General features: G+C 39.2%; 1 protein-coding gene across 2 annotated transcripts in view; it reads left to right on the forward strand.

The window, feature by feature from the left end:
- Positions 1-23,890, forward strand: part of LOC101740786 (protein sax-3) — an 85,722-nt gene that overhangs the window by 46,703 nt on the left and 15,129 nt on the right. For both annotated transcript variants that reach the window (XM_021349096.3, XM_012691922.4), the window contains one exon: positions 12,717-12,849. In XM_021349096.3, coding sequence (XP_021204771.2) covers positions 12,798-12,849 — 52 coding nt within the window. In that variant the 5' untranslated portion in view covers positions 12,717-12,797. The remainder of the gene's footprint in view (positions 1-12,716; positions 12,850-23,890) is intronic.

The raw sequence follows: 23,890 nt of genomic DNA on the forward strand, positions 1-23,890 counted from the left end.
GACCCCTAGTGAGTACGCACGGGTAGGTACCACTACCCCCTTTATTTCTGCCGTGAAGCAGTAATGCGTTTCGGTTTAAAGGGTGGGGCAGCCGTTGTACCTATACTTGAGACCTCAGAACTTATATCTCAAGGTGGATGGCGCACGTATGGGCTCCAGCAACCACTTAACACCAGGTGGGCTGTGAGCCCGTCCACCCATCGAAGCAAAAAATAAATAAATAAAAAACATGTTTCGGCGACGATGGCTTTACGTTGATCCCTCGCCTACGTCGGATAAGAATGTAGAATACTGATATAGCAACATAGCTGACGCATAATTACAGTCTAAAAGACAAAGCCATTTCCAGGAATCGTGCAGTAATAATGATAATATTATTTGTGGAAAAACAAGACAATGAAACGCGAATGGTCGTAATTAGTCGTGCCATAAACGTTACCGTTTTGATTTGATTCGGCTTCAATAAATAACGTGATGGAATCTTTGTCGGACTAGTAGGTAAAACATCTGTTTTGGATATATATTTTTTTATTGCTTAGATGGGTGGACGAGTTCACAGCCCACCTGGTGTTAGGTGGTTACTCGTAAATGCGCCACCCATCTTGAGACATAAGTTCTAAGGTCTTAGTATAGTTACAACGGCTGCCGCACCCTTCAAACCGAAACGCATTACTGCTTCACGGCAGAAAGAGGCGGGGTGGTGGTACCTACCCGTGCGGACTCACAAGAGGTCCTACCACCAGTAATCGAGGTCTTTAAAAGTATTTTCTTAGGTGCATTAAAAATCGTATCGAGTCCACATTCCCACAGCTGTTTCAGAGGTCCACGATTCAGCGTCACAGATGAATATAACGAACTAGAGTACTATGTGAATTTTTGTGCGTATCATTGCAATTCATCTTCATTTCCATTCTAGACGAACCAATTGTAAAACTATCATAGCCATGTAGGTATCATCAGGTGGGCTGTGGTATTCACCTCATTCGGTAGGCAGCGGTTTGGGTCTGTTCCTGGCATTGCTGAGGTCCATGGGCGACGGTAACCACTCACCATCAGGTTGGCCGTATGCTCGTCTGCCTACAAGGGCAATAAAACAAAAGAAATCAAAAAAAACGCATGCTGATAGATCCCCATAACCACTGAACACCATTTGCATCGTAAATTGGTGTTAAACCATTATTATTATTTACAAAAACTGGATAGTTGCCAAACAATTTATTTTTGTTTTGCTCCACCTTTGACCCAGTTTAACAAGCCAATAACTATAACAATAACAAATTATTAGCAAATTCAGACAATATTTTTTATTTAACAATAATGACCTGCGCTGAAAATACCTAATTTATCTTAAAAAACAAAAAGAAATGCTTTAATAGTGCCGCATCAGCTCTTATGCCTAAGCTTATGGTAATTAGCTTAATAAATATTGGAATTTTTACATCAGTCATTATCAGGAACACAGCGCTAGCGTAAAACTATCAATCAAGTCTTTGAAATTGAATCTGTACTTTTAGACCCTCCAATTAAGCATAATTTAAGATAAGGCTTTAATTTTTTCGTCTCGGGTGGGCCCGAGGAAAGTGTAAGGCTTGTATTAAACGCATTTCCAAAACACTTTTTGTACCTTTTGTCTTGAACATTATATTTCTCGAACATCATTCATAATGCATGAGATACTGTGTTCCTCATAGCAATTACGTGTAATAAATCTCAAGTTAGATCAACAGCTGATGCCTAAATTAATTTTACTTTAAACGGTTTTTTGGCGTGGATCGTTTTTGAAAATTAATTTGTTACACCTTCGTTTTTTTTAAGACCTTTCCGATTGCATACCGTGCCCAAAAAGGTATTACAAAAACATTGTAATCACAAAACGCTGCCATTTACCTTAATTATGTTTAAGTACTTCACGTTCATCCTAACGACCAGAAATGTATTTGATTTTCGTTCGAGTGGCCCTCGGGGTGACCTAAAATAACTCAACACTGTGACCAGGCGCTATCTCTGAAAATAAATGACCAATTAAACAATCTAATTCATTTCGGTCGGGTCTGCACTCCGCTGCTCAATGGGGTGGAAGCATAAATCAACATGCCGTTGAGTGGCGATAAACAATTTTGTGACTCCCAACCCAGGTGATAAAACGGACCATTTTTTTGACAATGCACACGTAAAGAACCTTTGAAAGGGTGACATTTTAAACTGTAGCGGGCTTCTCGACCATTACTGCCCACCCTTCACAACCGAAATGTTTATTCCAAAAAAAAAATGTTGATAAATGATCTTGATGAGCGATTTGGGCTTCGGTTCAGCAAAAAAACTATTCAGTAGCTACAATAGAGAAAAAAAATTAATTTCGATAAGACTGAATTCCTTAATTTCCATGCCGGCACGACGCCAGTTAACCAAATACTTACGTGTTTTTAACACAGCGCGCCGATACATCAAGAGCTGGCTAATAGGGTGAGCAAATAAAAGGCACACTTGTATTCAAAGTGCTACAAAAGTTGGCCGTGTATAAGAGGGTCAATATTTTGATAACGCGCGTGTACGGCCGCACAGCCGGTAGGTAGGTCTGGGCAAACATTGCGCCATTGCAACATCGATATTTCGACGAAGCGGGCTGCTTAAATCGTTGCCGTTGAAAGTCGTCGCCGAAACAAATGTGGTCATGTTTTCGGCACACTCATTCCGCGTCCAAAAGAACAGGCGTTTTAAATAGCCGCTTGGGATGAATCAACAGTGAGCACGAGAAATTCCTGAACATCAAAGAAATTTCGCAGAACATCGGTTTTTTTTACACACTGGCACGATTGTAACTGTTTCTGATTGATGTATTTTTGAATGCCCTTTTCTAGTGTGCTTCTGCTTTTGCTCACAAATTCGTTAGGCTTGCTTATTCATTAATGAAATATCGTGTTAACAGTACCGAAAATAGCAAATTTATTGCATTTCTTCAGTGAGAAATACCATTCCTGTTTAATAGCGAGTTGTTCGTTTTTTTTTTTAAATGTTGTATTAGTGATTTGATGTCCCGTTAATAATTTTGGAATAAATAGCAATGTTTATTGGACCATAATCACTGACACTATCGAGATTTAGATTCACTTTATGTATAATATTTTATATTTTGTTTAAGTTTTGAAATTTTTAAGGAAACGAAAACTTTATTTCCTAATATGTGTCATATTATATATTTACATTGAAAACACTTTAGCTTAAGCTCATCAGTAGCTACCGATTTTTGGGTGAGAAAGCGAAAAGATAATTTATGTATGTGAATTATTTGATTTGTTGTTTTAGGGTTTTTTTGTTGTTGTATAAATGTGTAACAGACTTATTGATTGGGTAGTATTTGTGAAAGTGCATAAGTCTACATAAAAATAATATAGGTATTTATCATGTTTGTTTCTGCGCTTTTATATACTTACACCTGACTATTTATGCATACAAGTATTTTAAATTATTGTAAATAACTGCAAAATGATTCGATATCAATCAACGACCCTTACATTATCTTTGTTCCGCGATCGATCATACAGCGCTACGCTGTACGCATCTAAATTGCCATAATTTTCTGAACACCAATTTAAAAGTTAAGGGCATGTTAAATTGTGTGGAAAATTTGACACTTCGCCCACGGTCGGCAGGGCTGCTGCAAAATTATTCTTGTTTTACTTTTGGTGACTGGTGCCACTAATTGAGGTCGTCAGCACCAAAGTGACCTAACCCCACAAGTGTTAAGTGGTTACTGGAGCCTATAGACATCTACGACGTAAATGCGCCCCCCACCTTGGGATATCGGTTCTAAGGTCTCAGTATAGTTACAACGGCTACCCCGCCCTTCAAACAGAAACGCATTACTGCTTCACGGCAGAAATAAGCAGGGTGGTGGTACCTACCCGCGCGGACTCACAAGAGGTCCTCAGTAAATGATCTATCCCTAGTTTGACCCATAGATAACAGATGGCCTTGTAAAAACATATTTTGGCGCGTATTGTTTTTGCCAACGAAGCAGTGTAGGAGTAATTTCAAACCTCATTATTTCTGTACTAACTATGATAAGCTTAGGCTACTTTTGCGCTGACGGCCTCAATTCGGGTCATTTCATAAAATACTTAGTGGCAAAAATCACGATATCTGTATAAAAATAAAATTGTATCTACATAATATTTAATATATTTTACAATATTTACGATATCAATTTTCCACAATGTATAAATAACATTATTGAATTGATCGATGTGATTGTATGTCACACCTTAGTGTCTAACTAACCTCTTATATATTTATAAGACCCGAGGTTGTAGGATTACAGGATTCATGACTACCCTCCGAATGATTACATTTGAACAACAAAAAAAATTCTCACTCAAATATAACAATATACGTTGTGTACAAATTCAGCACTTTGTCTTGTTTTGTCGTGCGCACATAACTTATGTTGCAAGCCAGATTTTGTTTCTTTTTATACTAGTGTTTTTTATGTATCTTTTTAGCTTGTGATTTGTATTGTGAGCCTAATAAATAAATATAAACATTCTTGTACTTCGTAGGTTTAATAATTACGGCACATACGCGGCTATAAATTCTTCACAACAAAACCGATTGTTCTAATCTAACAGAATCATCGTTATTGTTATAAAAGCTCAATACCAGTTTTGTTACGATAGCTCGAGAGATAATCCCGTTACGAGGTTATCAGGGCATTAATAATTCCTTTATCTCAACGATATTAATTTAGTTGTCGAGTAACGCACTTAACTGAAACAAGTTTTATTTTGAAAGTAAATCACATTGGGTGTTTCGATAGTTTTGCTTATTTTGATACGTTTATTATTGAAAGAGATTGGGTAGTTGCGTCCATTCACTTCGTAACTAATAATCTCTGTTAAATCAAAGTAGACGATGACCGAGCTTTGCTCGGTTTTTTTTTTGATAACGCCATCTTGTTTAGTTGCCCTCAATTAAGAAAAATAGTATTATTATTCGCCAATAGATGTCGGGAAGAGTTGATTATTGAAAACACGAATAAAACAACATTTTCTGAAAATAAATCGTAGCTAGATCGATTTATTGCCCCCGAATTTAGTATACAGGGGATCCTGTGTACTAAATTTTATGAAAATATATATACACAAGAATTGCTCGTTTAAAGGTATAAGATGAAGATTAAATCAACGTATACTGTTATTTTACATATCGACGCTTGAAAGGCAAACGTGACTAAGCGACAATAACTGCTTTGTACATAAATGATAGGCAATAACCATATTCGATGCGCATAAAAATATATATTTCTTGGTCTATTAAAATCATTTCAATCCTACAGCTAGATTCGTTAAAATAGAATTTTTTTCAGGTATTTCAACTTTAAATTAGTCTACTGTAAAATTCACGCATTGTCGCCTAGCCACGTTTGCCTTTCAAGCGTCGATAAGCATACGCGTTTTGTTAATAAATCAAAAGAGAAAATATTTTCACAACTTTGATTTTTATCAATCGCTAAATTATGATCAGAACAATAACAAATGCCAATTTCGTTTTTTTTATATTTAATTTTGATTTTTATCGTTACATTTCTACATAAACGTAGATTTTATAATATTTTATCTCTATGCTAATTATCGTTAAAAAGACGACACAGTAATTAAAATATTTAAAGATCAAACTGGCACAAATATCAAAACACCACACTATATTTCTTTGATCGGAGTTTCACTAGTATAAATCAAAGAGATACGGCCATAAATATATTTTTTATCGATACCGATGCACTAAGATATTTTGTAAACCGCAAAACTGTACAACTTTGAAAGTGAACACTCGTATCGATAAACCTACATTTTTTTATGTTCCTTATCATTTGACATGTTGATTACAGCTCGAAAACTAAAGTTCATAAATCATATATTGCGTGTGATATATCGTAATTTGGATTGTTAGAGATTTTTACGTGTGTGGTTCATGTTACAAAACATTTCAGTTGAGAAATGTTCGTTTTTACAACGATAGCTATTTTTAATTTTTGTTGTTGTTTTGTCTATAAAGATATGTCAAATATATTTATTGATTTAAGTTTATTCATGGCTTTAACGAAGTTTATATTATTACAATCTGTGACAGTGAAATTAGATAACGTATTTTTATTTATTTATACTTTATTTCAGTTTTTTTTTTAAACCATAACTTTTCGTTACCAAGAATTACTTATAATCTATGTTAGTAACTTAAAAATCTAACACATAACTATCAGACATACATTACATATCATTACTTTTTTTTTCATTCCAAGTGCCTGCTGCAAAGGTTATTAATCAGCAGTCCCTCGATGTTGCTCGATATGATGTTCAGAAGACTGTTGCCACTGTCTCTGACTCGACGCAATAACGATGCTCTTCTCTTCCGCGTTATTGCAAAGAAGTCATCGGTGTGAGATGTCGCCAACATTGTGGATGTACTATAAAAGCATTGAAATAAAATAAGGTCCCAAAAAGTGTGACAGTAAAACTGCCTTATCCGATCGCGACGGGGTAACGCAAAGCCGCAAACGTCGCCCGAAATATGACTTGTCGGATTCCCCGGATTCACTCTCGGTACTGTTAGGACTCTCAAGCTTCGTCACCGTCCTCGTCGAACTTGTCGTTTACGACGAAGAGTTCGATGAGCGAACTGACCCATAGACACAGCCCGCTGAGATTCTCGCCGGATCTTCTCATTCCGATCCGGTGGTAGATTCTGCGAAGCACTGCTCTTGCTAGGGCTAGTGTTGGCAAATTATCTCAATCTCATCTCATCTCATCTATCCGTCCGGGCGTAGCTGGAATAGCTCCTTAGGCTACCGAATAGGTAGGGAAAAAAGTAAAACTGCAAACGTTTCAAGCAAGTATGGTATGCGAAATTTGAGTTTAATAAATCTCGTGGGCGTTGAGTCGAGAAAAAAGGCGGAATCATTTCAATAACTAAAACAAATAAGAAGCTTATGATTTGCCTCATATTGTATTTCAAAACCCCAATTTCTCAAAGGCGTCCCAAGCCCAGACAATAATCTGTCGGTCGCTTTGTGAGGCCGTTTCCGTCGCGCACAATAGATGCATGCAAACTTTGTGAAATGGGTAAAAATAATCCTCTATCCGAGACTAATACATCACGCGAACTGTCAGTAGAGACCGCACGAACAAAAATATACCATTGTCGACTCGCTTTGTCAAAAAGTTTAGCGAAAACTTGCACAATTCGAGGACGCACGCATCTACGAGTATTCAGTACAAAAATATAAAGTGCTAAAGCAAAAAAGGACGCTTATTGTTGAAATAATTATTGTCATAGAAGCTTTCACACGAAATGACTATTTCAATTTAAATATTTCCATTGTCCGCCCAGTGGGTCGTCAACGTGTAAATCAACGTTGGTAATAAACGATTGATGATACCGTAATTAAAAAAACTAGCTTCTCTGTCGACAAATAACAGTACGGCATGGCATGCACTTAAAATTGGACCGCAGCGCGTCTCTTAGAAGTTCCACCACTAGCAATTAATCAATTCTAAAAGTGGAACAGCGTTAATATTTTTCAAGATTTGGACGATCAATCCCTCTTTGTGTGGGTCTAACTAGCGTCGACACCCAGTTCTCATACCGCCGTTAATATTGTAGTCCCGTCAAAACAAACATTTTTCAAAAAGTATGTTTTCATATTTTTAATACACCCACGTTTTTAAAATACTACCGCGTGTGATCGCAACGGGAGCGCGTTTCGTGAGAGTTTAATATAAACATTTGAGGTAACGCATTAAAATGTTTTCTTACATACTTCATACGAAGTGTACACGACTTGACTTATAAGGCTGCGACGTTTTGTAACATTTTTCACACAAACGCGACGAGCATTCTTCTACGAAAGGATCTACTTGAGTTTTTTCACTTTGCCATTACACAAATGATAGTCACAAATAAACTAGCAATAATATTAACCAGCGCGGCATACATACCTCAAACGTTAATAAGCCGTGTTGACATTTGTGTATGTGAAGATTAAACATTATGAAGCCCAACGCTTTAGTGCGTTTGCTAAAGCTATCTCTAAACCGCGCCTTGGAACCAAAAGAGTCAACAAGTCACATTATGTTTTGAAGTGTCGTTATAACACTAACGACTTTTGTTAGAACTACATTTATGGAAATATCCGGTACGCAATATATGCACATGTAATGTTGCACAAGTGATACGAATTATGGAAACTTTTATTATTAGACTACGGTAAATATCGAATTCTAAGAAAAAAAACTACTTAAATACGACAAAATCTGCAATATGAGTGCAAATACCACATTTGGCACTGTAGATTTTTGCTAATGGCACTTTCGATGGCACCACTTGAGCCCAGATGGATCGCTTGCATTAATAGATAAGAATAAAAGCGTCATTTGTTTTGAATTAAACTTTGCAGTAAATCAAATTTATTAGGTACAGAAAAATTATTAAAATTGGTTCGAACATTACACACTAAATCGTCACTTGAAATTGAATTAACAAACCTTTTCAAATATGAAACAGAAAACCGAGAACTCACTCAAGGGTATTCATTACAAAACACACTATACAATTTTTTTTACGCAGAAGTAACTCATTACTGTCACGAAAAAACAATAAATTCTCACTTGTTTACTGTATGGAATTTAATGGCCCTTCGATAATGATTTGGTCTCCATCGAAAGGACCCATTGTTTATACAGGTCGATACTTTTCGAGTAATAGCAGAGCTGTCAGCATTCAAGTGGCAATAAATTATAAACTTAACCTTGGCCGTGCTTGTTTTGGTAGCCGTCACGGTGTAACGCACATGTTCATCGTGGGAACGCTATTTAATAAAATTGTAGATTTAAAGTTTTCTACATCACACCAAAATATGTAAACAACTGTCAGCAACCATTTGGTATTAGGTTAGTTTACCGATGTGTTTAAAATCAAGTCAGTAATTGGGTATCAGCTAAGAATTTCATTAATAAAAACAACGAAATACATTTTGAAGTATTTGGATAAATGCGCAGCGTGTTTTCAAACTCAGATAATTGAAATAGTGACGTCAATATACGACGATAAGCATCCGATTTGGAATCAATCACTCCAATGATTTCTGTCATTCACTCGATTGTCGATCAAATTTTGTATCAAAATGAGATTACCCGGAACGATAATGAACTAATAATGGTGATTAAACTCGAACTGGACGTGAAACGCGCCCGCTCTATCTAGTTTGAGTAATTTTAGCGCTTCCAAATCAATTATATGGGCTGCTAATTAACTTAGTAGTCAATATATTTTGGAATACTTGTGCTTGGATTATTATTGCACAAGCAAAGTTTTTTTAAACCAATGACCTTCTATCTCATTATACCCTAGATGTCACGCATCATACGATCGTCTACCACAAGGGCTCCCAAACTTATTTCATCTACTGCCCACTTTGAGAATAAATTATTTTGTAGCGCCCCCATTTTTTCACCTACTTAAAAACTGCTATAGCGAGAGCTCAGTCGGTGTCTAAGAGTTCTCCTAGATGAAATTACAAATCGCCTCACAAGCCTCTAAACAACGCTCCCATTTTTTCTGGGTCTCTTACCGCCCCCCTTTAGGCCTGCAGCGCCCACAAGGGGGCGTTATCGCCCACTTTGAGAAAGGCTGGTCTACCATAATGCATAATTTTACTGGTCTTGGGATAACACAATATTTACGTTATTATGAACAGGTAATTTCCTTTTGCAACAGTTCCACGTCGTAAAATCACATCCGTTATCATTACGGTATTTAAAGCTTTATTATTATTTCCTTAATCCGTTTATTTACAACGTGTATCTTGTATATCTTATCTGAGCTTGTTGATTTTAGACACGAATTTACATCACATTAGTTAAATTGAAGAATAAAAAAAAACCAAATACAGCTTTAAGCTTCATAAATTAATTGTAGTAATTTCCAGAACTTTCTATAAAAAATATATATCTTTCTGAGTAAATTTTGTATTTTTGTATGGAATAAAATTTGTCTCCTAACACTTTCGATATTTACAAATTAAATGAAACCTCAAACAATCGTTTTGCACTATGGGGTTTCATCGTACTAATCCCTAAAGGAACCTGTCAAGAGATCTAAGTCCTGCTAAACTAATTTAAACTTGACAATAGTTAAATCAGGGTCAGTTGCAGCTTCGTAAACAAATACTGCGACCATAAACTATTTCTTATTGTTATGGGGTTAAGGCTGAAAATTATACTAGTTTTGGTTGTCACGAATATTTGTTTTCAATCAGTGGTATCAATAATTGGATCAATGAACGTACTGTCAGTTTTAATTGAGACATCCTTCCTATGAATATGTAAATTGACAACGTTAAATAATGTTTGGTGAATAGGATTTCTACTTCCATGTAATTTTGTTTTGACATTCTTTTTAAAACAGTGGCTTTTTCGGTTTAACAGTACATAATAGCCACGCCATTATGTACATTTAACCTAATTCATTCATCACATTCGTCCTGACTCTTTTCTATATATTCACTATAATCCAGCACATCCAACTCTGTTACATATTTCACATCATCATAATTATTCACACTTAACCAAAAACTCATATTTTTTTTATCGTGTATGAAAAGAAAAGAATATGAGATAATCTTTCTGGATATTCAGTAACAGTTTTTCTGTCAAACCATCGTTTCGATTTTTTCGGCTTGTTATGTTGTTTCTTAATATCTTCCTCTTGAACTGACTTGAACTCGTGTGTATGTTTAATGCAAATATTTATTGGGTGAAGTTTTCTTTCCTAGCTCAGTTAATCCTAGTGTCAGAGCACTTGTTGACGGAGTTGATGATCATCCAAATAAATATTATAATGTGTTTACGCTTACTCGAGGCTCGAGAATGTCACGGTTGAGTGTCTGTTTGTTTGTTTAGCTATATAACTATGAGAAAATTGTTAGAAGCACAATCTTCTAGCTTTAATAGGCTAGCTTTAATCAAGTTAATCAGAAGAACATTAAATAATTTAGGATTTTTTCTATCTCTGATTTAGGAGAAAAATTAAATCAGTCCGTATACCATCCATATACATGTGCAGTTTTTTTTTATTGCCTAGACTGAAGTGAATGAGTCCCGGTCCTGCTGGTGTTAAGTGGTTCTCGGAATTTATAGACATTACAATATGAATGTCACCACCCACCTTGAGACATGTGCGTCTCAATTGTCTACTAATTGCGCAGTTACAATTTTTAAGGATTTGATTTTAGTACGCGATGTTATTCCTTCCTCGTGAAAGTTATTTGTGAGTAAGTGTTAAATATTTTTTTATTAGAAAAATTGGTATCTGTCTGCGGTATTTTCACATCGGTACAGTCAGTCGCATTGATAGAATATCTCAGTATCACAAAGAGTACACCAGACAGACAGCTTATTCATTAGGCAACAATGTCAAAATTACTCTTAAGCTATGCAGCGAGATATCATAGAAAATTAACAAAATTTAAATTATAAATAAATTATTTTTATTTTCTAATAGTAAATGGATTTCCATATTTAACAGTTGCGAACATAGTTGTACCTAATACCAAATATATTTAACAACGATACTAATTCGGACTGGAAAATTAAATCATACTAGGATCCAGTCAGTAGTCAAATGCACTAATCACAACTCCATCGGGGAGATCAATATTACGTATTTCTCAAAGTAATTAGCAGTGGTGTTAGAGGTTTTTTGATTGCTACAGCAACACAATTGCTACAGCAATCAAAAAACCTACAAACAAAGACAAAGTCTACAGGCTAGCTTTACGTTTACTTAAAACTTGAACCCAAAGATCTACTAATTATCGGCCTCGACCTTAAGACTCCATTAAAAGTGACTCTCAATGTGATAGCTGTGATTTTCAATTGAAATCTTTTGATAACTTTACGGTAGAAAGAGGCAAGAGAGTTGACAGATACAATAAAATTTATGATCCATTGCAGTAATCATTTGTTCTAAAGAGTTAAAATAGACAAATCATAAAATAACATCACCCTACAAAATGTAAGCGAATACAATTTAAAATCTAACAATACATCCAAATCCAATAACCAAAATATGTACAGAAATATATTGTGAACGGATGAATACGTCCAAAAATAGTCTAACAAATTAAACAGTAAGATACGGAGTGTGGGTCCGGCTGTACCCATTATTCAATAAAGGTCAAGGGTTTTATGAAATTCGAACGACGAACGAACAGTAACTAAATTACATGGACCCTTAAAGGTATTAACCTAACGAATTCTGTCTATTTACAAATATACCGTTTTCTACTTTATTAGAAAGGTTCAGCGAGAAATTGTGCGTTGGAATTTAATTAATATTATATTAATTAGAGAATATTTCTTGGTAATCGAAATAGATAAATCCCAGATATTTGTAGTCCAGAATGTAATTTTATATTGCATACATATGATTATCATATTATAAGAACCGATGCGTCATAAATGAAGATGAACAGAATAAAAACCTCATCATAAGCGGGAATACAAAAAAATACAACAAAAATAGCGCGTAAAGTTACATAAAACAAAAAAATTAATAAAACCAAAAAGAATGACTGAATCTATGGGTATATGAGATCAAATTTATGAAAGGATTTTTTCGGTAAATACTGGGCGAATATTAACTCCTTCATTTCTTATTTCCAGATTTCAACGAAGACAGTTTCACTGTGAAATGAGAATCATAAGATTAAGCCTCTAAGCTGAAAATGTGGCAGTGATTCAGTTATGGATTCCTTGGCTCTTCTGACGTCACTGCTTGGACTCATATTTTTTTTGGGTAAGTTCTAAATTAATTTTTTTCTTTTTTTATGAAACCTGCGAGCTGTTTTTACATATTAAATGCTTTAAAGATAACATTTTAATTTAAAATTCTATTTTAAAGTGCATTAAGTGTTATAAAGTAAATATTTAATAACACACACAAGATATTTTCACATTTTAAATTATCTGACATTCTGAATCTCGCTATTCTCTTAAAGGAAGTTTATTTATTAGTCAAATAGAAATAAAATAACAGAGAGAAGTGAAGTCAAGGTTGAACCAGCACTAATAGCTTGGCATTCGCCCTCCCATGGGGTTGCCACCCCCGCACTATTTGATATTTAGTGCCTTGCGGTACCATCTTAGATTTGTGGCAACACTTAGCGACGAAAATAACCGTGTCACTCCCACGGAACAGCTTTTATTTATCACTGACAGCCCAAATTTGTTACCATTTAGGCGAAAAATGAAATATAAGTATTTTAGGTGTTTTAAGCTTAGTAACGCAAGTTGCTTTTCTCATTTTACTTTCATCAATTTACATCTTTATTACCTGGCTAATATCTCCCCATGCAATTTAATTTCTTGTTACGCTTATAGCACTACATATTTTAGAAACATATTTTGAAACTACACTCAACATATTAACTTTAATGAATTGAACGACTTAGATATGATTTTTTATATAATGTTTTGGTAAGCATAAATCTAAATGGATAAAAAAAATACACTTAAAAACAATTAAATTCAATTTCGTGCAAGAATTTAAGATAAGGTAAAAAGAAGGAAAAAAAACCGCATCTTTTAAATAAACACGGGATAACGACACTTCTGGGATTCAACAACACAACGGAACTGTAACTTATCGGCTAATCCCATAGAGTTACTATTCTAACTGGAGTGCTTACTTCGTTTGACATAAAAACTAAAAATATACTTTATGTCTATGGCTTAAAGTTTATTTTTAAATAGCAAAAGATGTAAGGAAAAACGGTCTGAAAAGAGAATGATTATTAAGTGGTGGTGTCCCTCTCGCACATTTTACAAACAAAAAGCAGTGTTGCTAGCTTAGCGGATTTTCCATAAAATCTCGGAATTTGGACCCCCGTCTTAGTTATCAAAAATGGCTTTTAGTGGTTAGTGGATTTTTTAGTAGCTTGGGCGTTGTTGATAATTATCGAAAAGGTTAAAATCAATCCACTTTACAGGATTTTAAACATTTTATGACAATAATATATCTAAATACATATTATTTAAACGATGTGACTTAAACTTAACTAGAAAATGTTGCGAGAATTTAGAATTTCCATCAACGTCAAAAATTAAATTGGTTCAAAATAAACGTACAAAGTTATGGTGAAATTAGTTTCGGATGATGACAATTTATTAAAATAAATTATATAAGAAGTATTGATTATATGATATATATTGATTTTTAATAGAACATCATATATTAATAAAACTTATTAACAAAAAAATTATTGTTCTATATTAATAAGAACTCTGTTTAATGGAAAATTTAATGGTAGGTACGTAGATTTCTGATGGTTTTCATGTTGAATTTGGTGGAAAGCCAGATTAATTGTTGGCATCACCGAAAAAGAGCTATGAATGGATTAAAAGAAAAATGGCGTCTATTTACGTTTGTAGTGCGAAGTTAAAATGGCACTGATACAGCTTGTGGCTTGTTTTTTTTCGAAAATCGTGAAAGTTTCCGTGTAATCATGGTGAACACTTTTAATGTAAGTGGTTTTAAGCGAGAATCCTCTCCAGTTTGTGGAATATCCTTCCATATGTCAGATTCATTGATAAATTTTTACTAGTGTGAGCATATATTTTTAAAATGTGAGATATTTTGTCTCATTATAATATTTAATACCATTTGTCTTGTAAATTGTACTTAATCTATGTCATATACTAAATTTGAAAAAACAATCGTGAAAACTATAATTTTGCAATGTATTTTTCATATTATAAGAGCCATCACGTGGTATTTTTTGAACTTTTTTTATTGTATTGAATAGCGTCGCACGCAAGCATGTATATCATTTGCCTGACGTTAAGCGAACGAGGAGGATCTTCTAGTAAATATGACGTTGGAATTTCTGGAAAATGTCCTATATAAAGGTCAAACAAGAAGAATCAAGTACTCAAACGCAAGAAATAAAAAATACCCCGAGAAAAGCAAAATTACGACAAGATGTTAAGGTATTGAAACAAAAACTTAAAAGTCACGAAATAGTGATTGTAAATATAAAGTCGATTTTAGATTTATTAGAGAAAAATGGCGATTTTTAATTGAATTGAAATTTAAATTGCGAAATTTTAATGATACTGATGGTCCACTTAGATATTGATTAAAATAAATTATGTATTTCGTTGAAAAAAAAAGAATTTACTTAAAATAGAGGAAATGTTATATTATAAGACTACAGAAAATTAACTGAACTTAATAATAATAATATGTATAACCAATATTTTGTAAATAGAGATCAAGTACTATGTGTATCGTGTTATGTGTATTGACTTGTCATTTAAGAGTTATTTAATTGTCTACATATAACAAATAAATGAATTTCAGTTCATTTCATTTTATTACCCATTGTGTTTTATTTCCTAAAATGTAACTAGTAGACCTAATATACACGTGTCATGAAAATAGCACAGAAGTAAAAATACAAGCAATTTTAAATCAATTAAAGATGTGAATGTAGGAAAAGAGCACCCGATATGCGCAGACCATGTCTGTTCAGTGTCTCACTCAGTGTGTCAAATATTAATTTGCACGGCCCACTTAGCCAGTACATTAAAGTAGGAATTGCGTAATTAAGTTCAACATAATATATTATTTAAGTCGCGGTTGAGTATTCGGACGTTAAACATGAGTTTGTGGAAGTTTAAGTAATAGAACTGAGGTAATGATGTTTATAATAAAACTCAGTGCTAGATTTTCGACAACGCAGCAATTTCCAAAAAAAACCGTCGAAAAAAATCACCATGACGACGAAGCAATGTTTAGAATTGAATTTACATAAATAAAAGGTTGCAAGCACGTGTTTTGTATTTACATAGGGTTACACAGAATTACTTAAGGTAAATTCAAAACTGATGCATGTGTATAATTTTGTCCTATAATTAAATTATATATGGTCACCACATTAGACAAGGACACCGCGACCAAAAAGTATTCTCTTTCGAGACCGATTTCTCGGCATTAGACAGCACTCCAGTTGTAGGTACATATTAACTCCATGGCTAATCCAATTAAGTTAACAAAACACACATGCGTACCAGACCCACATCTGTCTATCGCATATATTCTACAATCAGTAGTGTATAAAAAATCTGTCCTCCGCATCATTCAGCCCCAGTCCAATGTAGTCGGAGTACGTTAATAAATTCTTTGTTGTAAAAAAAAATAATGTTTAGCACCCCTGACTATCAAAGCGTAAAGAAGTAAAGCTAATGTTAAACGACGCCCATCTTTTGTCTGAATGTGTGATGGATGCTGCGTAAAATTCAGTGAATATCTGTCTATAGTATAAACGGATAATAAAACGGGGTACCGTTTTGAATTTGGAATACTAAATTGACAAGTTTAGATTATACTATATATTATAACGTCGAATTCCCATATTTATTTATGTTTTGTCTTTGTTTTTTAAATTGGCATAACAGATTCTATGAAAATGTTCTAGAATTTTTTTAATTATGTTCAATTGTAAAGGATTACGGATTAGCATCATTGTAAAGTAAGACAGCTGCTCTACCCCAAATATAGGATATTTTTGCCAAATCTTCGCCGTTTTCAAACGGAGCATGTGAACAGTACTTAGTTCTTTCGTACTATCTGGCATGATCCAGCAAAATTTGCCGGGTCTAGGGGGTGGGTACCTTTTATATTTATTGCATAGGTGAGTGAATGGATTTAGTTGTTGTAATTGTGTTCACGGGTATGACTGTTCCGTACTATAAATAAGCCATACAGTAGTACCTCGGGTCCTACTGGTTGAATATTACAGTATGTTGGTATAAAGATCAGGGAACGCTGCTGCCCAATCTCTGGTTAGTCACTTACTCGCTTTTTACGACATCCACGGGAAGAAATAGGCTGGAGCTGTTCAGGTTGACACCGCACAGAAAAACCTATGAATGGTATAGTAGAATTTTTAGTTTTTTTTTGTTGGAGATTTTTTTTAATTGCTAGATGGGTGGACGAGCTCACAGCCCACCTGATGTTAAGTGGTTACTGGAGCCCATAGACATCCATAACGTAAATGCGCCACCCACCTTGAGATATCAGTTCTAAGGTCTCAAGTTTAGTTACTACGGCTGCCCCACCCTTCAAACAGAAACGCATTACTGCTTTACGGCAGAAATAGGCAGGGTGGTGTTACCCACCCGCGCGGACTCACAATAGGTCCTACCACCAGTATAATATATAATATAATATAAATATATATAATATAATGCGTTCATATGGATTGAAATCACGTTTATTTTTCCTCTAGTTGATACTTAATTTATTATGCCTTATATTAGACACCAGCATTCACGGTTGCAATGCTCATTAATTTTGCATATATATAGCTTCTACCCAATATAAATATTTTACTAACAATCACGCCACGTTAACTGGTCCCGTGATAAGTTCGTAAAGAACTTGTGTTACAGGTACCAGATAACGGAAATAAATGTAAGATTTTTATTATACACATACATATATTTAATATACATCCATAACCCTGGAAAGACATTTATATTTATCATACAAATATCTCCCCTTGGCGGGATTCGAACCCGCGCCCCCCTGGTGTAGTGACCATGTCACTTACCACTACACCAGACGGCCGTCAAACCCAATAAAAATAAAAAAAATAAACGGTACTCATAATTGGGGTTACGTTACTAATAAATTAATGAAAAGCATATAATTTGCGTTCGAAACTGTTTTCATGTCTAACAGAATATGCTAATAAAAGAGGAATCCGCCCGGCTACGGTGGTTAGGTGAAATACGACAAAAATAAACAGATTCAATCTTCCCGTTCTCACAAAGGGTCTAACTTATTTTACAGCGGGTCATTGTGTTGTATTCAATTGAAGAATGGCCGCCATCTAAAAACGTTAAAATTTTGACTTTTATGAATATTACCGCTTGTGACCTCTATAAAAGTTTACGTCTACGCATGAATATCAAACTGTGTGTATTGGTACATGAATGTGACAACGGAAATTACAAATTATGATTTGACAAAGAAATACTATTGTTATCGAGTACATTTTATTCGTTTGAATATTTTATTTATTTATTTATATTTTAATTTGTTTACCGGCAGTAGGACGTCTGGTAAGTTTACTGAGGTAGGTACCGCCGCCCTACCTGTTTCTGCCGCGAAGTAGTAATGCGTTTCAGTTTAAAAAGTGGGGCGGCCGTTGTACTATACTGAGATCTCAGAACTCATATCTCAAGGTGGGTGACGGCATTTACGTTTTAGATGTCTATGGGCTCCGGTAACCACTTAACACCAGGTGGGCTGTGAGCTAGTCCACCCATCAAGGCAATAAAAAAATAATTTTTTTTTTTTTTTTTTTTTCCTACCTATGCTGATAGCCTTGAGAGGCTATTTCAGCGTACCCTAGCTTGTGTAGGTGAGCTCGCGGGGCTCAAACCGGAGAATTGCTAACACCGCCCTAGCAAGAGCAGTGCTTCGCAGAATCTACCACCGGATCGGAAGCGCGACCCACTGAGAAGATCCGGCGAGAAACTCAGTGGGCTGTGTCTGTGGGTTAATTCGCTCGTCGAGCCCTTCGTCGCAAGCGACGGGTTCGGCGAGGACGGTGACCGGTGCTTGTATTGCCTAAAAGCACCGTTAATGGATCAGGAGGATCCGTGATGACGTGCTTTGGGCGACGTCGACGGTTTACCAAACGGTCTACAGGATCGGGTATGTAGTTTCCGGCGGCCACGACAAGAGGGTTCTTATGTCGTGCCGCCTTCTCAAAGTGGCGCAGCGATGCCGACTGTAGATACTTACTGACGGGGTCGAGCTCCAGGTCATCGTGGAGGTCCACGTTCCTCTGGAACCATGGTGCTCCGACGGCTATCCTGCAGAATCGGGATTGTATAACCTGAAGGGGTTTCAAGTTGGTGCGGGCCGCGTGAGCGAACACTACGCTTGCATACGTCATGACGGGGCGTATGCAAGTTTTGTAGAGGGTTACCTTATTACGGAGGGACAGTTTGCTTCGTCTACAAAGCATTGGGTAGAGTCGTCCTAGTATAAACGCGGCGCGATCGCGTACCGTTTTTACGTGGGGACGGAATGTCATCCCTCTGTCGAGGGTGACGCCTAGGTATTTGACCTTCGGGGCCCACGGTATGGGCTGGTCAAAGAGAGTGATGGGGCTAACGGCGGAGGTGTTTACGCGCCAATTGGGGAGTGGGGTGCTCGAAGTGGTATTCGGAGGGCGACCCCTTTTGAATAGCACCGCTGTGCTTTTCGTGGGGTTAATGTCTATTCGCCACTTCCGGAACCACTGTCCCATGGTGGTTACTGCGGTCTGGAGTCGCCGATGAAGCAACGACATCTTTCTACACGAGTAGTAGATAGCCGTGTCATCGGCGAAGAGCGCTAGATGGGTCTCCGGAGACCGGGGTATATCGTTGATATACAAACTAAATAGTAACGGTAGAGTGCGGAGCCTTGCGGGACTCCGGCAGTCAGATGACGGGGACGAGAACGAGTTCCCTCTACTCGATATCGAAACGAACGGTTCGACAAGAAGTCTCGTATGATGAGCACGAGTCTGTCTGGCACTCCCATGTTGTACAGTTTGTAGATCAAACCGTTGTGCCAGACTTTGTCGAACGCCTTCGCTACATCGAAGAAGAGGGCGCCGGTCGGGATTTGTTTACGCCTATTTAGCCCTATTAAGATGTGCTCCGTGAGGCGGTGCACTTGTTGTACGCACGAGTGTTTGGCGCGGAATCCAAACTGCTCGTCTATTAGAATTTTATTCGCGGTAACGAAGTCCCAGAGGCGTTTCCGAAGGAGCCGTTCGTAAATTTTGCCTATCGCTGGGAGGAGACTAATCGGTCGGTAACTAGCGGTTTCATTATTCGGTTTGCCCGGCTTGTGTATACCGATAACGTCTGCTTCTTTCCATACCGCCGGAAAGATGCAGTGCGTCATAGCGGCATTTAAGATGGTAGCCAACATTGTTATCAGTTGGACTGGTAAGAGTTTTAACGCGCGGTTGCGGATGCCGTCGGAGCCGGGTGCCTTCTTAGGTTGAAGGTTGTCTATTACTTCTCTAACTTCGTCAGAGGTAATGGGGGGTAACGCGTCCGAGGGTGGCAGGGAAGCTCTGCGCTCGACCTCCCTGTCGACTGCCTCGGTGTGTTCGGGGTCCGCGTATTGAGTGCTGGTGGTGCACTGCTCTTGCAGTGCATCGGCCAGCAACTCTGCCTTGTCATCGTCATCGAAAGCCGGTGGTTGGCCTGAAGGGCGTACGAGAGGAGGCATAGTAGCGGTAGTTTCGGACTTGAGAGTCCTTGCTAGTCGCCAGTATGCTTGATGAGAGGGCGCGAGTCCTTCTAAGTAACTATCCCAATTCTCATTTCGGGCGTCGCTTAGGCGAGATTTTACATCCCGCTGTAGACGACGCATCCGAATCCGGTTTGAGTGCGTGGGAAGTTGATCGTAGGCCCGGATTGCCGCGTTTCTAACTCTTAGGAGGTTCCTAAGTTCGGGGGACAGTCTGATGCGGTGGAAGCTATCCTCCACATCGACTTCTTTTGAGGATCTTATGATCGCGGAAGAGATGTGATCCGTGATGATGTTTATGGATTCGACTGTGTCCTCGGGGGATGGAGTTGAATCCGGGCCGCAGGGGAGGATTGGTGGAGCGGCATCGGCTAAGCATTTGCCCAGCTTCTTCCAGTCCACCATGGTCCTCGTAGCTGTGACTGGGTTGTGGGGGCGACCGAGCTGCATAACGACAGGTCGGTGGTCTGAGTCGAGCTCTGACATTGCTTCGATGGAACGCAAGCGCAGAGTTACGTTCCTCAGCAGTGCCAGGTCTATAGTGCTCGGACGGAGCGCGATGTTATACGGATAACATGTTGGAGTTGGGGGACCGACTACTTCAAAGGTAAGGTCGTCTATATACGCGTCGAGACGCCTACCGTTTATGTTTGAACTGTGGCAGTTCCACCTAGTGTGGTGGCAATTTAAATCGCCTGCCAGGATGACGGAGTCTCCCATGCCGAACAGTGACTCGATGTCACTGCTCAGAAGGGGCTTGTCCGGGGGGAGATAAACGGATGCGATGACGATCGGCTGGTGTCCCGTCAGCGAGATACGGCACACTGACGCCTCGATATGTGAGAGCGAGGGGGTATCGAGAGGGACAACGTGCAGGGCCCGCCTATAGTAAATGGCAGTCCCGCCTTTGGAGGCGGTGAGTCTGTCATTCCTAACCATGACGTAATTCGCGACTTTCGGGTCACGACGCGAGGGCTTCAGGCAGGTCTCCTGCACTAGCAGAATATCTACAAGATTGTCGCGGAGGAATTCGTAAATTTGATCGCGTTGTCGCGCGAGTCCGTTAGCATTGTAGAATGCTAACGTAAGGGAATATGGTTTCTCTCTAGCGTTTTGCGCCATTGATTACCGGTGATTTTAGAAAGTACGGGCCACGGACTCGTAAACGTCCATGTATTCGAACGCGGCCGCGAGCCGTTGTTCGGGGTTTACCGCCCTTCGCATCGCGTCTGCGAACGATCGCAGACGGTCGAAGTTGACCGCCGTGACGAAGTCGCGCACGAGCGTGAAGTCGTTGACGGCTGAAGGTTGCGGGGGACGGTACGCGGGCGCGGGGGGAGGTGCGAGCAGGGGCTGCGGCGCGGGACGTGTCGCGAGCGGGGGCTGGGGTGCGGTTTGTGTTCCCGACCTCGTATACGGCAGCGGTTTATTCCACGCCGAGACGGTGGGAACCGCAGCCGGTACGAAGGCGGGTTTCGATGCTGAAGGCACCGAAGTCTTTGGGCCGACGGTACGGGGGGCTGGGTGGGTCGGACGTTTCCGCGGAGCCCTAGGACATCCACGGTAATTCGCGGGGTGCCCTTGCTTAAGGCATAGGACACAGCTTGGAGGTTCGGTCGCGGTTTCCTTAACTCGCGAGCAATCTACCGTAGCGTGATCGCCGAGACACTTCACGCAGCGGGGGCGCGCGTGGCAATTCCGAGCCGAGTGGCCATATAGTTGGCATCTGTGGCACTGTCCGGGAGTGCCACGTCTATGGGGGGCTTCAATGGTAACCCCGGATAGGCCACATACTGTCGCGAGACATGCGATCTTTTTCTTGGCCTCCGGGGTTGGTTCTAGAGCGACTAGAACCATGTTATATGGTTTTTTGTCGCGTCCGTTGTGCATCCGGTGCACACTTACTATCGGGAGGGACTGAGCGGTCAGATCCTCCCTTACGTACTCTATGTCGAGTTCCTTCGGAACTCCGCGTATTACTACGCGGAGCTCGCGGTCCTCCTGAAGAGCATAGGTATGGAAACCTATGTTCTCCTTTCGGAGGTACGCGGATAGAGCCCTATGGTCGCCCGGCGTTGCGACCTTTATTTGAATCCCATGCGCGACGTTACGCGCATGGGTATAATTTATTTTGTTTGCCTGAAGGGCCTGGGAGACGCGGTTCCATGCTGACTTCTCCTGGAGAATCAGCGGGGGCGGGGCGACGGTTTTTTGCGCGGATGCGGGCTTGGGACGCGGCGGTGGGGTTGCGCGGCGGCCGGAGTCCGACTCCGGTGTCACGACTACCTGCGGACGGGAGGCAGTCGCTGACTTGGTTTGTTTTGTCGTGGAGCTCCGGGACTCCACGGCGCGAGTACGTTTTTTCCCGCGTTTAACCGTTTGGAACCCATCCGAGGTTCCGGGCTGCGGGCTCGTCGCGGACTCGAAGTCCATCTCCGATCCGGTATCGGAGTCTGAACCTGAGTTAATTATTACGGACGACGCGACGGATGAGATTGGCGAGAATGACGTCGCGGGTGCGTTAGGCGCTTCGTTGGCGCTAGGCGCTTCCTGAGTCGCTACGTGCGTACGTGCGCTCAAATTGGATTTGGGGGCGGGGCATGACTGCGCGGCTCGAAATGACGCGGCGAGGGACGCGGGCGGGGCGGGACTCGCGCGGGCGGCCCTGTAGGCCGCGAATTCGGCCGTGAGGTTGGATAGCACCGGGTACTTCTCGGCAAGTAACCCGAGAAACCCTAAGAGCTCTTCTTCCATTTTTTTCGTTTTTGCCCGGGGGGGGCGTCCCCCGGACTTAAGGCACACTCGCCGAAAGGCGAGTCCCCTGAGTAGGAGTTCACCCCCTGAGCTTTACCAGCTCCAAGGGGGGGGAGTGCCTTTGCCGTGAAAACGGCAGTCGGCTAGGATTGGGGTGGAAGTTTGGGAAGGTGGGGCCCCACTGGGTTGTGAGAATGCCACAACAAGCGGTGATCTCAGCGGGGGGTTAGTCTCGAAAGAGACTGTTTTACTCGCCGAATAAATAAATAAATTTAATAAATGATATGGGTGGATGATAATGTGAAGTCGTTACGAATGCACAATCGACAAGTTCGAGTTGCTTTTACGACACAAGGTCGCGACGCCAGCGATAGTGCGTCAAGAATTCGCAACAATGCCGCGATCGATGCGACAACGACAATGCAGCGAAACTCAAGACACAAGATCGCGACGGCAGCGACAGTTTCTCGCAAAAACACGTCCGGACTGTAAGGTGATGCAATCGGAACTCGATTTGAAAAAAAAAATAAAAAAAATCAGCTTCAATATATACCTCGGTAGGATTTTTCTATATCTATCCCGAACTCCAGCTCGTAAAAAATTTTTTTTTTAATTAGTTGTCTTATTGAAGAACCACTTATATGATCAATGTAGAGCAATAAAGATGTAAAGATGTTTTTTTATATATTTCAGACGTATAAATTTAGGTATATTTTTAGAACTCGATCGAACCTAGGTTGAATTTATAAAACAT

The sequence above is a fragment of the Bombyx mori genome, chromosome 13 (genome assembly GCF_030269925.1).
Source record: "Bombyx mori chromosome 13, ASM3026992v2".
In the NCBI taxonomy this organism is placed as follows: domain Eukaryota; kingdom Metazoa; phylum Arthropoda; class Insecta; order Lepidoptera; family Bombycidae; genus Bombyx; species Bombyx mori.